This window comes from Dermacentor variabilis, chromosome 3 (assembly GCF_050947875.1).
Source record: "Dermacentor variabilis isolate Ectoservices chromosome 3, ASM5094787v1, whole genome shotgun sequence".
Taxonomy (NCBI): domain Eukaryota; kingdom Metazoa; phylum Arthropoda; class Arachnida; order Ixodida; family Ixodidae; genus Dermacentor; species Dermacentor variabilis.
Genome location: NC_134570.1, coordinates 15,615,118 through 15,630,000, shown reverse-complemented (window position 1 = coordinate 15,630,000; position 14,883 = coordinate 15,615,118). Strand labels below are relative to the sequence as shown.

The window sequence follows — 14,883 nt, the reverse complement described above, 5'->3', positions numbered from 1 at the left end:
TAGCATCAATGATCTTACTGCGTGACACACCGTATTTTTGCGCGTATAACCAGCCAGCGCGTATAATTCGAACCCCCAATTGTAACAGCCCGGAAAAAGAAAGGTGGCGCTCGGGCCCGACCAGCTTATGATATGACTGGTAGAAATCGGGCCCCTCGGTTAACCCCCTTTCTTCTCGTTATATAATTTCTTGCACTTCGAATTTCGTGGTGTAACTTGGAAGAATTCAGCGCTGAAGTGATGGCGTTATATGACTATATACAAGACCTCATAGTAGGAGACAATTCAATTTGACTTCATGAGTCCCCTCCGTGGTGTAATCTTCGTGTAATTATCGCATACTTAGCTATAACTAATACTGCTTCGCCTTTCTAAACTGCAGCCTGTCTCTTTCTCTCTCTTTCTTTCTTTTTCTGTGAGTCCGAGTATAAGCGCTGCTGCTCGTGACTGCCGTTGATTCTTATTTCGAGTTAATCCGGCTTAGTGTCATTCCGGTTACTCAGTGGATTATAGAGTGTTCCCCAACTATCATGCACCAAGACTTAAAAAAAAAGGGCAGTTGCGTTACTCGAAGAAAACCTATTGCATATTGTTTCCAGCACAGTGGAGTAGCCGCCAGTAAGCCTTTCGTTATTCAGATTTAATTCCGTAATTGCAATTAATTATCTAACTCCCCTAATTTTCAAGATATCAATGAGGCATTTGTAGGCACCCTCAAATGTTATCTAACTGCGGTTTCTTCAGCGACGTACTAAATAATAAAGGGAAAATCAGACATCCACTCGTTCGTAGGAATTGCTACAAAGAAAACCCATACGGGTTTCTCGAAAGAAAAGCCTCACCGTTGAAGAAAAATTCGTCCTGGTCCGGGACTCGAACCCGGGACCACCCGCATTTCCAGGGCAGCCGCTCTACCATCTGAGCTAACCAGGCGGCTAGCAGGTGGCAGAGCGAAGTGGAATTTGTCAACAACTCGAAGCAAAGGCAAGAGTTTGACGTAATAGTTCTGCGGAAACCCGCAAGAAGGAGAGAAATAATTAATAAAGGGAAAATCAGACATCCACTCGTTCGTATCAATTGCTACAAAGGAAACCCATACGGGTTCCTCGAAAGAAAAGCCTCACAGTTGAAAAAAAATTCGTCCTGGTCCGGGACTCGAACCCGGGACCACCGCCTTTCCGGGGCAAATGTGTACATTTTTTCCCGACTGGGAAAGAAACCTTACGAAGTACGAGAAGTACTACGTGAGTGCGCTCCCATCGAGTGAACACGATCTTTCACACAATTCAATAGAAAGAAATCGAGTGGAAACCGGACAGGTGACCTAGCCGACCAATTTACAGGCCCGTGCCTTCCAATCTATTGCGCATGTAAAGTCGCATCCTGCCAGGTTCGTGCTCGGATGCTGCTTTGGGCTGGTGCCCCATCTTGCTGATACCATAGGAGTGGAAGACGTGACAGCGGGACTTCGCTGAGAAACTCATCCACCAATTGTTCAAGGATTTAGTTCATGTAACGCTTCCAGCTCAGTGTGCTATAGCGAAGAAGATGGGGCCGATTATAGCACCGGCGTGAATTCCGAACTACACATTGAGCGACCACTGGTGCTAGTGCCGATTCCGTTTTACCCAGTGTAGATTGGAGTCCCTCCAATGCTGTGCATTATGCAAATTTGCCTAGGCGCTTCTGCGAAAATTGGCTTCATCTGTGCACATGATGTTGCTTGAAAGTCTTTTGTGAGGACCAAGTTTGAGAAATATAGACGATCCTGCAGGTCCCTATCTTCCAAGCATTGGTGCAGGTTAAGGTGGTACGGGTGAAAGGCTGTCATTTAGAATCCTCCAAACTGATGACTCGGAAATTGGTACCTGAGCGGCCACGTCCCGCACGCTAGCAATAGGGTTTGAGCCCGTATATTCTAGAACATCAGCGCGTAGTCTAGGACTCAAAGATGGAGTCCTCTGCCGCTGTTTCTTGAAGCTGCCGGTTCGTCTCAGGTTTTCATAGTGTCCGATGATAGTCGATGCGTTGGGTCTACCGCTACACTTCCATGACTGATATATATATTTGCGTCCTTCTTCTTGTGGCCATTTGCAGATCCCGCGGCAAGGATCACGTTTACATTCTGTTTATTAGAGAAAGACATGGCGGCTGGGACGAAACGAAACTCATCTTTAAACCTTCGCACTGACGTTGTAACTTGTAAATTCGCTTTTGTGGTGATAGCTTTAATTCACTCTGGAGGATTTTCCCTACCATTCTTGAAACGCCACGTCTTCACATCGCGCAGATTACACAATAACTTCAGCTATGTCCGTGTATATGGAGGGACACGAGCATTTAACTTTTCACCACTGCCTCGCGATATCCTCTCCGGAACAGCTTTCCGGATAGCATTGCTTCGCTCAGAAATCATGATGCCTTTTGCAGTAATTTGGTCAAACATTTTTCTCCACACTGTGCGTAGGGTTGAGTTAATACACGCGTATTTATCAATCCCACTACGTTTACGTTTTCAATGCATTGTCAAGCGTTATGCCATGGGTTTGTTTTCTGTTTATTTTTTAACATTACGCAGTGTACAACGTGTAAACGCAAAGTATCTTGCTGCTTTTCTGTAATACTTCTTGCTGTTCTTGCTGTTTTTATGCAATTCTTATCTGTTCATTCCTTATTCTTCTTTTTCTTTCTTTCTGACATCTTTCTGTAAGTATGCAAATTTTATCGTTTCGTGTCCATATTAGAATCCCTTTATGGATCGACATCATTTTACCGATTGTATCTTGTGATAAACTCTGCCATATCCCCCCCCCCCCCCCCCCCTCAGCCTATTCCTCTTCGTAGGCCTGTGAGGTCTCCCTAAAAAAAAAAAAAACAAATCCGTGCATTTTATCTCCCCCAAGGCAACAGAGAGGACAGCTTCTTTCCCCAGCCGGGCAGCGGCAGAAAAGGCACCAGCCCGATCACGATGTTTTTCTTTAATTCCGTTATTTCGTTCAGCCTAACTCAGATGGAGCCTGTTCGAGGGCGCTCCTTTATGATCCGTGTAGGAGCGCAGTCACGTGGTGTTATCCACATTTCGCGGGGTTTATTTATCAGCCGAAAAAAAAAATAACAAGCAATTAGTACGTCGCTGAAAGTACCGCAGTTAGATGTCCCTTGACTTTACCTTCCAATGCCTCATTGACACTTAGGTAATTAGGATAATACGTCTCGAGTTAGATAATTAATTACAATTGCCTAAATAAATCTCAGTAACAATAATCACTGGCAGCTACTCTACTGTACTGTAAACAATATGCATTAGGTTTTCTTCGAGTAACGCATTGCTCTTCTTTTTTAAACCTTGGTGCATGGTAGTTAATTAGGACACCCTGTATATATATATATATATATATATATATATATATATATATATATATATATATATATATATATATATATATATATATATATATTTATGACGTTTACATGCAACTGAAGATGTTTCCATCCCTAGTAAATGTTCTAAGTTTTAGGAATGCTTTTTTTCTTGAGTGGTTAGCATTTCTTACTGGAAAGAAAACCAATACTGAGACACGCAACATTCACGTGCATTTCACACGCCATTGATAAAAGACTCTGCCGAAGGGGTCACTGAAGTGTATAGGTATTTCTTTTCTTCATACTAAAAAAAAAAAAAGCACGCAAATCAATTTGAAGCGTGGTAAATATGCAACAACATATCCATTCTCCAGACATAGGCTATCCATACCTTTAGAAGTAATTTTTAATTGGGTACCTACATCTCTTTCAAAAATATAATAAACATTGTCCTGCGTGTATTTTTGGATATATTGCATTTGTGCATGGTGTTTACAATGGAAATTTAAAACAATGTTGAAGTGAGGAAATACGGATGAGGCAGCCGCCGCTAGTGCCTCTAATGCGCGTGTCCTCCTACTGCCAGGATTTGCAGAAATAAAGCGAAAGTATGAATTAAAAGCCGTGCACGCCCGCGCCATCAATGATGCAGTAAGCTATTAATTAGCCGCAGTAAAGTATCAAGTGCAAAGGTCGAGGCAAGCTAGAAGGAACTTCAAATGACGTGGGTGACAATGCTCTGGTAATGGCACTTTAGGTGTGTGTGTGTAGTGAAGGGGCGGGGGGGACGCTTCGGAATCGCCCTGGGCGGAGGGGCGCAGCCCCCCCCCCCCCCGGAAAACTCCGGAGAAGGCTCGGGCCCCGGAGCCCCCCCCCCCCCCCCCCCGCAGTCGGCGCCTACGCCCCCGCGTATAATCCGCGGAAGTAGCTGCATACAACAATGCTCAAATCTTTGCAAAAACAGTCTATTCGCGGATGCACGTTTACGTCGTATCTTCAGCCAGCGACCTTGTTTCCCCCTTCTTCGGCGATACTGACAAAACTAGATTCACACGCCGGATGTTATCGCTGACGAATCAGTGATATATCTGAGGTCAATCTGATCACTTCGCAGCTAGCACTCGCACGACAGCGGATGACAGCGCGAACGGAGAAGCCCTCGCATCGCAACGGCGACAGAGGAAACGCGACCGCGCCGCAAATCCCAACGGTGATTTGGCTCACCGCTGGCACTTCGCGCAGACTCGGGCCGCGCCGGGGGAACGGGAGACCGACGAGCTTGCCGCGTGCGCTATTCACTAACTACGGAACGTAAAGGAGCGACTCGTTAAGCGGAGGAGAATGAAAGAGGGAAGAGGGGAGCTTGAACACGCAGAGGTGGGGAAGAGGTGGGGTTCCCTTGGAGATAAGGAAAGTTTAAACAGCGGAGAACCTTGCCCTGAAAAGTGGCTTCACGGCAGCGCGCAATGTAATGCCGTGAAGCCATCTTTCAAGGCGAAAGTTGCATATCATTCGCTCCCCCCTATTACTGCCAAAATTATTAAAATCTTTGTGCGGCTTATACACGCGAAACTACAGTATCATACCTCGCGGTATCTTTCCTTTCGGAACAGCAGTTGTCGTTTTTAAGAATCAATGACACTATTTGTAAGAACAAGAAAGCGCGATTTCTCGCACCAGTGAAGGCCGGCAACATCATCTAAAGCTATGGTGAGGCATTTAATATTCCTCAACGCAGGCATTCTGTTTGGATTGTAGCCAAATATGTCCTTTTTGCAGGAAGTAAAAGTCAACAGGCGACAGTGAGCTTTCAAACTAACGTTGGCTTGTGTAAACAGCACCATTTCCCCCCATCTTCCTATTCCCTTGTTCTACAGCTAGGCAGGCGCCTCGTCGACATCTCCGACTTTTCTTTTGTCTGTTTGTTAGTCTGCGATTAGCGCAACGGAAAACGTACGGCGGAAAGCGCTAAACCTTGAAATTGTTTTGTGTTCTCTGTGCAGGTCTCCGCGCCGGGATTCCACACGGCCAAGCAGGATTTCATCGTGCTCGAGCAGCAGATCTCCATTCTGAACGTGACGCTCAAGTCTTTACACGAGGAGACCGATGAGCCCGAACAGCTGCAGCCCGAACCGGACTCTGCACAGAGTGCAGTGCCGCAGCCTACGGTAACGCCTGCTCCGGGCAACGGAACCTCCTCTCCTTCCACTAACACAACTACCACCAGCTCGCTTCCTCGTTCCACTGCTTCCACCAGTGACGTCACCGGAACGGCACAGCCGCGCGCGGCAACTGTCGCGGGCCGCATGGAGGCCGGTGACGTCAGGGAAGCTGGCGGGTATCGGAACCATGGGCGTCGTGATGACGACGCGCCCGGTTCCCGTTGGCAATATCACGCAGACGTTTTTGTCATGGAAGTGAGATCGGGCGCCCGCGGTGGCCCAGTGTGTTTCATGGAAGCGCGGCTGTTAGCAATTTCAATGCTTGTTTTTGCATGGTCTTGTCTCATCGGTAGACATTAAGGCACGATGCCATATTGCCCAGTGCTCTATATTGGCCAGTTTTATTGCTTTACTGAACGGAGTTCAGCCGAAGATCGGCCATTGCGGAGCTCCGGGCTGTGTCAGAAGCTATGAAGCTGCGGGAATCGCATGACTAGACGTATGTCAAAGTGAGCATTGAAGAAAGAAATTAAGCGGGGTGGAATACATATGTGGAGCGCCGCATGAATAAGGAGAGGGGTTTAGAAGATAAGGGATTCAAAAAACAAGAAAGAGACTACTCCAGAGCTCACGGCCGCGAAGATGTATATGTGCAATGCCACACCCATTGAGCATGAATAACAAGTACCATGGGCTCTTGCCAGGCAGTATTCGCAAAGTAGGTAACAGAATCATATTTGTCGCGCAACCCGTGCAGTAGGATTCGTAATTTAGCTTGGTTTGCAGTAGCGAGCTGGCGCCATATTTTAGGCTTTGATGGAGCTAATGCACTGCTCACATGATAGATACCAATATACCTAGTTCAGCTCATGGATGAAAGCTTGTTTGCATGTTCAAAGTGAACACTGTGCTCCCTTATTGTGTATATTGTGTACAGCAAATTCAGTGTGGCTACTTGAATATAATGCTTGCGGCATCACAGACGCAGCCTGAGTGACCAGAATTTATAGGAAGGTGCGTTTGTGTAGGACAAACGTATTTGATCGTTTTTTAATTTTATTTTTGTGTTTTTAGACGTGTCTTGTTCGGCTTCAGTCCACATTCTCAGGGTCATAATCAATGCATGGTATTTCTTAGAAACATAGTTATAGTCTTGAACGTCTGTTAAGTTTGTGTACCTGAACGCATGCCAAAGACTGCCAATTTGTGCGTGTACAAATAGGAGGACAGTTCACGTCTCTGTTAATCCTCTTGGTCATATACTTAATTAAAATGGGGATACATGCTTTCACCTGGGATGAGAAAAAAAAACACAGCGAGTTTAATGGGTAGCATTAAAATATGTCACTGTAATGGGAAAGCTGTCCTGATGCAGCACGTGTAAAAATTTCAGGGCTTAGCAAAATGGATTGATTTAGATTTAACGGAACAGAAAGCACGTAACTCCGTAAACGTATTGATCATTGTTTCAACGTACAAATTAACTGCATGATGCGGATACGTGTTGCTGTCTTTCCTTCATCATAGTCTTGTACTCCTTGCTATGTAACATAGACTATCATACTTGCAAGCAGAGTGTTCCAATCGCTTAAGCTACATATTATATAACCAAGTGGAAATACCTGTTAAACTTTGAAAAAGAGAAACTTAGTCTTAATCACCAAAGCTGCCACTTTAAAAGTTAGCATCAGTTCATAAAAGCCACAAAGTCATGCTTCGTTTTATAGTGTGAGAGTGAATTTTAAGACATAGGGCGCTATAACGTAAAGCTATTCCAAACTTTTCTATTCCAATTCTGCAGTCAGCCGTCCGCGATTGGTCAAAAACTTTTTTGGGCCACTGCCACTTCGCTTGTCACTCACACGACGTCACGGAAACCGCGATAGCTCCCTATCTGATAAGACGTGTACACTATTATTATGCATGATGGGACTGAAAAAAAAATAGTTATTTCAGATTCGACGCCTTTTCACCATTAACATTCTGCTATTGGTCGAAATTTTTCGGGCTGCACCCACTTCACCTGCCTGTCACGCGACGTCACAAAAACGCGAAAACTCACCGCACCAAACTGACGTGTACGCGTTAAAGAAGCATTATTATGCCGAACAAAGCTGACTTTTTCTCTGAATAGCCGCACGCTGCCCCGTTCCGAAAGGAATAAAAGATGGCTGCCGCCGATCGCTCAGGCTCTTGCTACTCGCACCTGCCGGAGAGCACGGGTGTATTTGCATACAATAAAACTTCTTGCGTGGCCGTGTAACGTTTCCGAGCACTTTCGGCACGTTTTCGATCGCGTTATGGCAACTGCTCTTAGCTCAGGATCCGTTTTAGCGTCATTCTTAAGCTTCCATAGCATGCCGCCGCGATTTTCGACCAGCCATCGCAAGCGAAGTAAGGGAAAATGCACCAATCGCAGATGCCGGCGCCACGCTCTTCATCCGGTTAACGATTTTCACTGCACCGGCTCAGCCCCATCGAATCCCTCTCCACTTGAGCGTGCTCCTCGCCTCTTATCAGCCAATTAGATAAGACAAGCCGCTCAGTGTAGGCAATGTTATTCGTTTTTAAAGCAAACAAAAGGGACCTCCTATAAACGAGGAGAGCGTTTGATTGGTCTGTTTAGACAACCCAGCAGGTCACCGCCCGATGCTTGCGTCGGCGGTTACGCAAATATGACGTCAGGAGATTGGAATGAAGACATATTGGAATAGTTTGGCGTTATAGGGCCCATGCACTACAAAACAGCACTGATGATAGTGAACAATTGCTCTTATCAGCGCACTCCTGTTTATGTGCTCAAGTCTAAAAAGAAAAGGCAGATGTTCGTTCTGAAAAGAAGTGAAAGCACAACACTCAGCTTTCATGCATTTCATCTTCAGTTTCTTTTAACTCCGGAATATTCACTTTGTAAATGTTCTTTTTTTTTACTTACGCTGTGCACTCTCTGTGTCCTTTCCTTAAAGTTCTTTTCCTTTTGTTTCTCTGTTTTTTTTTCAACTGAACCACAGGTGGCACCGCAAGAGAATAAGTTAGAAGCCGTAAGACAAATTCTGCCCCAGTCCTTGCCCGCTCGCTTCTACTTTAACGGCTTCAAATCGCTACCGCTGGCTAATAACAACCCATTCGAGTTTGGGCAACCGCTACGCCACTGACCGAACTGCTTTATTATCTTTTCGCTGTATGTCACCATGAAGCGCGCCTCAATTATGCCAGTATTTCAAGCTGTAAGCACGTACATCGCAGCCTCTCTTTTATGTTACTTTTCTCTGCCACCCGCAATGAACGGAACATTTTCTAAAAGTGCAATATGCAATGGTCAGTATGCTTCATATGCAAGTTGAAGGTTTAGCATAGGCAAACCTTACATGCTGCCTCGCTTAAACGAAACGAAACTTTGCTATACGGAAGTTGCTATGAAGGCCACGCATTTAAGCCGCTCACTTTCACCGAACATTAAAAAAAAGATTGTCAGCATTAGATCGTTTAAAAAAGGTCATGGGACGTGTAGCTTCACGTTCATCGGCCAGTTGAGGTTAAAGATGATAGACTTGTCAAAATATAAGGAGGATCAAATGGCAGGACAGAACAGAGACTTGCGACCTGTACTGTGAGAGTGCTTGCAGACGAACGACAATCCATGATTTCAAGAGGCAACCTCATAGTCATTAGCTCATTACAATCTTCATCATCATAGCCATCATCATTGTTAGCTATGTGTACTCATTTTCGTATGTAGCATTCCTGAACACAGTGCACCTTTTGTTATTAAGGCCTCCCGACTTTTGTTGGAGAGGTCGGCCAACGCGCACGAGAGCATTATGGAACTTTTCAAGGCTCTTTTTATCGCTCCTACAATTTCTATGTCTTTTTTATTACCAATCATTCCTGCTATCATTCACGTGGGAGATACAGCATGTTATCCGCACAGTGCCTTTTTCTTAATCTGTTTTTCTCGGTAACTTGGTGGCGGGGTTCACAGCACCCTTTTTGTCTCTGCTCTCTTTTCATCACACTAATAAACTTGAAACGCCCATCTCCTCTGATTCATTTCTTGTTTTACACTATAATCATTTAAAGACGTCAACAATTTCCAAGAGGACGGCAAGAGCACTGAACAAGAGCACAAGCATTATTTGAGTAACGAGGCAGTAACGTTCACAGAACTAACAATTCAATCTTTACTGTTCTTATTGCGTCGTGCTGTTCAACGATACAAACGAGAGATGGTAGCAGGCTTTCCCTGATTTGGTTTCAATGCTTACCACATTGCTTCAATGCTTGCAGTTTGGGAGATATGCCTGTTGCATTCGTTTTATTATCTATAGCTTACAGTCGGTCACTCAGAATAAATCTTGTAGAATTTCTACACTGCTGCGTTTCTCCTCCGAGGATTTCTGTAACGATTCTAGCAGGACAAAACATTAGTAGCAATCCTCGCTGTTCAGGGCAAGAAATTAGCTACACAAGGCAGTCTTTTAGCTGCTCACACATTGATTTAGCAGTAATTTTTGCTAACATCAGTTGTTTCCAAATCTCATAAGCGTTATTTTAATATACGCGCAGCTACGCATGCAAAGGTTACCGCAAACAAGTTTCTGAATACGAGAAGCATAAGAGAGACTCTTGTCAGTGCTTTTGTCGTCTATGCTTTGGGCAATGCACACGCTGGCCAGGTGCCGAAGCTTCCATCACTAACACGCTGCGGCGCTTCACGGAACATCGCCAACAGCAGATAGCACCGAACGTTTCTGGGTCGGAGTTTCACTGGACATCTACTGACCACGAAAGGGAGCCCTCTGGTGTCTGACGGTGAAGGTGGGAATCACTTCGGTCTCGCGTCTTGTCTTCTGTAACCGCTTTGTTCATACTGTTCTAAAGTTGCGACACCCACTTAAAAAGGCGGGCATCCGAGTTCGATTATACATACCTGTGAGTACTGCGTGTGCAGTTAATACCCTATCGCTGTCAACCCTGTTGGGAATGGCCCCGATAGGGTGACTTCCAATGTTGCAAGAATTGCAATAACTCGTGTGACTCTGGTTAAACCTATAGTTGGTGTCAAGTCAAGAATGCAACGGCAAATGCGCCTTAAAGTGAGCCGGCTTCAACACATGCGTCAACGAATATCATTGTCTGGTTATCTATCGTGATGTCGTAAACTTCCTGATCCTGCTTTCCGAAGAGGAATGCGGTTTAGTTTATTAGAGGCAAACCATATATATATTTGTGCATGAATAAGTGGCCTGTTTTTTCAGCTCTGGCGCAAAGCTGTCCACGTTCTCGAGAGTTGTTGAAAGGGACACTAAAGGCAAATACTGAGTCGACGTGGACTATTTAAATATTATTCCAGAAACCTCGCAATGCTTGTTTCGTGCCAAGAATTCGCGTACGAGAAAATTGCATCTGAAGGGTCTGAATACCTTTTTCGTAATTCAAATTTCCCGCCAGCCAACTTGGGGAGTGGTAACGTTGCATACGCCATCACCACCCTTTGCTGCCGTCGGTGAGTAAAACGGTGCCCGAGAGATGGCGGTGGATTCGCCGCTGCACATGCCACTGCAGCTGCTTTTTGGTCAAGTGGCATAGATCGTTCGGGCATCCCACGACATCACATGGAAGTTGAATTCTCTGTTACTGGCAGTTTGTGCGAGTTTCGCAAGCCAGCAAAGCCAGTACAGCACTACGCGATAATGAAACTACTGAAACACCATAGCGTGGACGGCGCGGAGTCGAGCGAAAACGAATATTTTAGACCGCCCGCGTCGCTGTTAAGGATAATTTCAATAAGTACTTTTTTTCTAAAAACGAAATAGAGCTGTACAAGTAGCATTTTATTTCGTCTTACAGTACAATACAAGGATGTTTTTTGGAACCAGTGGTTGAGTACTAGTGAGAGAATTTAACTGAGGAGTGCTTTCGTCATCGGGTAAGTGCTTGAATGTCCCGCGGGAGTTTCTAATCACGTTCTGCGTTTACCTCGATTTTTCGATTACTGGGGCTCTGTTCACAATAATATTGACGCCTTAGGGATTCTTGAGCACTGATCTATCACTTTAGCTTGACTTAATATTTGCCTTTAGTGTCCCTTTAATGAGAACGGGCTTAGGAAAAGAGCGCAGAATATTCTCACTCGTAATGTCTTTTCAAGGTCCATGTATTGCTGTGTGTATGTGTTGCTGCTGTGAGCTGCAATATTCACCACGCGTACCCTTTGTTTATTGCTGCTGAACAACTAGTGTGTCCTATTTGTGCTGTTTGTAATGGAACTAGTTTTCAAGAGCGCAAAGAGAGAGAGCGACTGAGATTAGATGGCAGCACGATTTTGTGGGAGGAGCTCTCTTGCGTTCCTTGAATGCTCCTGAATATGGGTGCCACTTTCCAGAGAGAGAGAGAGAGAGTGAACTTTAATGAGCACCAGCAGCTCAGTCGGCTGGGCCTAGGCCTCCCACGATGGGACGTCGAGGTCTTGCCTCTTCGCCGCTTCGTAGGCCTGCTGGGTCGCCCAGAGTTGGTCGTCGAGATGGGAGCTGCGCAGGGCGGCGTGCCATCTCGACGAGAGCGTCACGGGATTAAGGTCATGCGATCTACTGTCTGATACTAAATCGGCCACCCGCATTATCACAACAAACGCCCCGACTGAGCGCATGGACAGTAGACTCGCCCATCTTATCGAGGCCAAATCATCCATCCTCTCTAGATGGAAGGGACAACGGCTCAATAGAAGACCTTTCCAGAGATGCGAGGATTCAATTCATGGCAGTCTCACGTGTATGAATATTTTCATGACGTATGGAAAGCTGTAACTGAATGTAATACATGGTTTCAGCGCATTCGAAAACAACCTCACTTCCATGGAAACTACCCAAATGCTACCTTTCATCGTGACGCAATTGCAGGCTCACCCAGAAAGAGTATTACCACTGACAAAAAGCTAAGAAGATATCGAATTCTGTATATTCGGCATTCGTGTACAAGAAAAATCTATCTACGGTTTCACAACTAAGAAAAGGACATTACATAGCTGCGTTGGCAAGTGATTTTGACTTGAAATTACAAATTATATTTAATCTGTAAACATGCTTTATTGCAGCACTAGATCTCCGTTTGCTTTTTTTCCGTATGTGGCATCAGTATGAAGTCGAGAGTATGACTGAAGCCAGTCTAGTCGGAATGAAGCATACTTAAGAGAAAGAGGTCCGGACACTGACCAAAATGATGTTATATATATATATATATATATATATATATATATATATATATATATATATATATATATATATATATATATATATATATATATATATATATAACATGCTGAACGAGCCATGCTGAACGAGCCCTGACAAAAGTGAACAGTCACAAATTACGTAGTGACATTGAGACAATTTGATCAAAACCGTGATCGAGATGTATCAAGACTACGATGTCTTCCACCACTTAAAATATGCTTCAAGGGTGCATATGTTGATTAGCGAGGTGTAAAACGGTGGCTTAACTTCCAAGCACCCCGAGGACAAGTTCTAGAAAGTTATTCTAATTCCGACCGTATCTCGTGCTCGCGCTGGAAGTTTCTAGTACGTAGCTATCAACTATTTTTAGCATTCAGTGCGCTTTGTTCGGAGTTATTGATCTTTTGTAATGGAAAAATGCTGCCTGAAAATAGACTACCATGCACAGGTTCAGCGCTGTGAGTCCTCTAAGAACAAACTTTGGCTGTTGAATTCCGAATCAAATAGACGAACACTTCCTTTTACTTTCATTCTTCTTTCTTTAGGATTCTGCTTGGAAGAATAAGTACCGCATTTCACGGCTTGTAAGTATTAAAACTAAAACATATATTGCACGATAGGCACGCATTAGCCACAGCAAATGCGCATATAGAAACACTATGATAACGTGATTATTAGCTCAGTCATCCCATAAGTTAATTTATGAGAGTAAGCACTCGCTTTATGTATGTATACAAATTTTACACGGAAGTAATGATTAAAAACATGAAATGTTTCTCGCTGAGTTCAGATGGGTGCCTGTTCAAGAAAAGGCTTATGAGTGGATGCGTAAAGCATCAACTTGCCAACACAAATTCATGCTCTCAAAATATTTGTTGCAGATGTTGGCGAATGGCAAGAGATGGATGTAATATTATGATGTATATAGTTAGATATTTAGGAAAACTAGTTCTTTTTACCGTTATTTCCATATCTAAAAGTATCATCTGCAGCAGAGAGGCAAGAAAAATGAGTTTGCACATGCGTTGTTGCATTACAGGACAGCGTACAGGACCGCAACGTCTTATTGTCTGAATCGAGCGTTTCGCTTAACGTGCACGTTGTAGAACCTGACGTGTCCTTGGCGGAGGCAAATGTACATTTGTGATAAGGACGAAGGTAATTGTGCTATATTTCCTTTGGAAAATTGGTACGAGAGCAAATTCCTACTGTGCCCAGTAAAACAGCCGTGTGTACTGAATCGTCCGTGCATAGTCACTTAGCATGAGCATGTGGTTTATCTTGTGTAACTGTATGCCGACAGCTATACCTTCGTGACTGTAATGTATACACGCGAATCCATGAACTTTGAAAGGTTAAGCGGTTATCACCTCTAGCGAACGTATTTCTATGTGTGTTGAAATACAAAAAGAGGCCCAGTACGTCCGGCTTAGTGTACACGCGCGTGCAATTTCTTGCGCATTTTGCGGCAACAATGATTTAGAAAACCGTGGTTAGCTGCAGGTCACAAGCGTGCAACTATTGAGGTCGATTGCAAATATTGGTGACCCGGGTGGCTCAGTACATGCGGCGTTCTGCTCTAGATTCGTCTCCCGGCTAGACTGCCACATTTCGTTGATGGTGAAATGGAGAAAAAGTGTATCCTGTGTACTTACGTATACGTTAAAGAAACCTGCGGGCGGTCAAAATTAATCTGGAGCCTCCCCCTAAATGCGGCATCTCTCATGGCCCTTTTGTTGGCGTGGGACGTTAAATACTACGAATCAATCAATCAATCAATCAATCAATCAATCAATCAATCAATCAATCAATCAATCAATCAGATAGTGGTTGGACGTTCAGATTCTTCCGAATCCCCATTAAATTTAAGGAACTTCTTCGAACGCCTTCGGAGCGACCCGCTCAGTCAGTAGAACAGCGCAGGTACAAGCTGGAAATTCATGTAGCGACGTGCGCGTGAGGTTCTTTCTAAGAATATATGTATTGTAAAGGCCATCGGCGTGAACCGTCCGTGAGAAAGTCCGGGCCGGCATTTTTCCGTACCCGTAGGGAACTCTCGTGTATACATGGGCACAGCTCGCGCTCTTGTAGAAGCCATTGCCCAGAATCACCCCAGCTTGATGTAT

The 14,883-nt window shown here is 44.6% G+C and overlaps 1 protein-coding gene across 8 annotated transcripts in view; it reads left to right on the top strand.

Annotated features, from left to right (window-relative positions):
- LOC142575180 (carboxypeptidase D-like) overlaps nucleotides 1–14,883 on the top strand; it is a 193,700-nt gene that overhangs the window by 176,527 nt on the left and 2,290 nt on the right. For 7 of the 8 annotated variants that reach the window (XM_075684276.1, XM_075684273.1, XM_075684280.1 and 4 more), the window contains exons 9-10: nucleotides 5,367–5,531; nucleotides 8,537–9,561. In XM_075684276.1, coding sequence (XP_075540391.1) covers nucleotides 5,367–5,531; nucleotides 8,537–8,680 — 309 coding nt within the window. In that variant the 3' untranslated portion in view covers nucleotides 8,681–9,561. Of the gene's footprint in view, nucleotides 1–5,366; nucleotides 5,532–8,536; nucleotides 9,562–14,883 lie in introns of those variants that run through there. The other variant, XM_075684274.1, reaches the window with a different exon arrangement.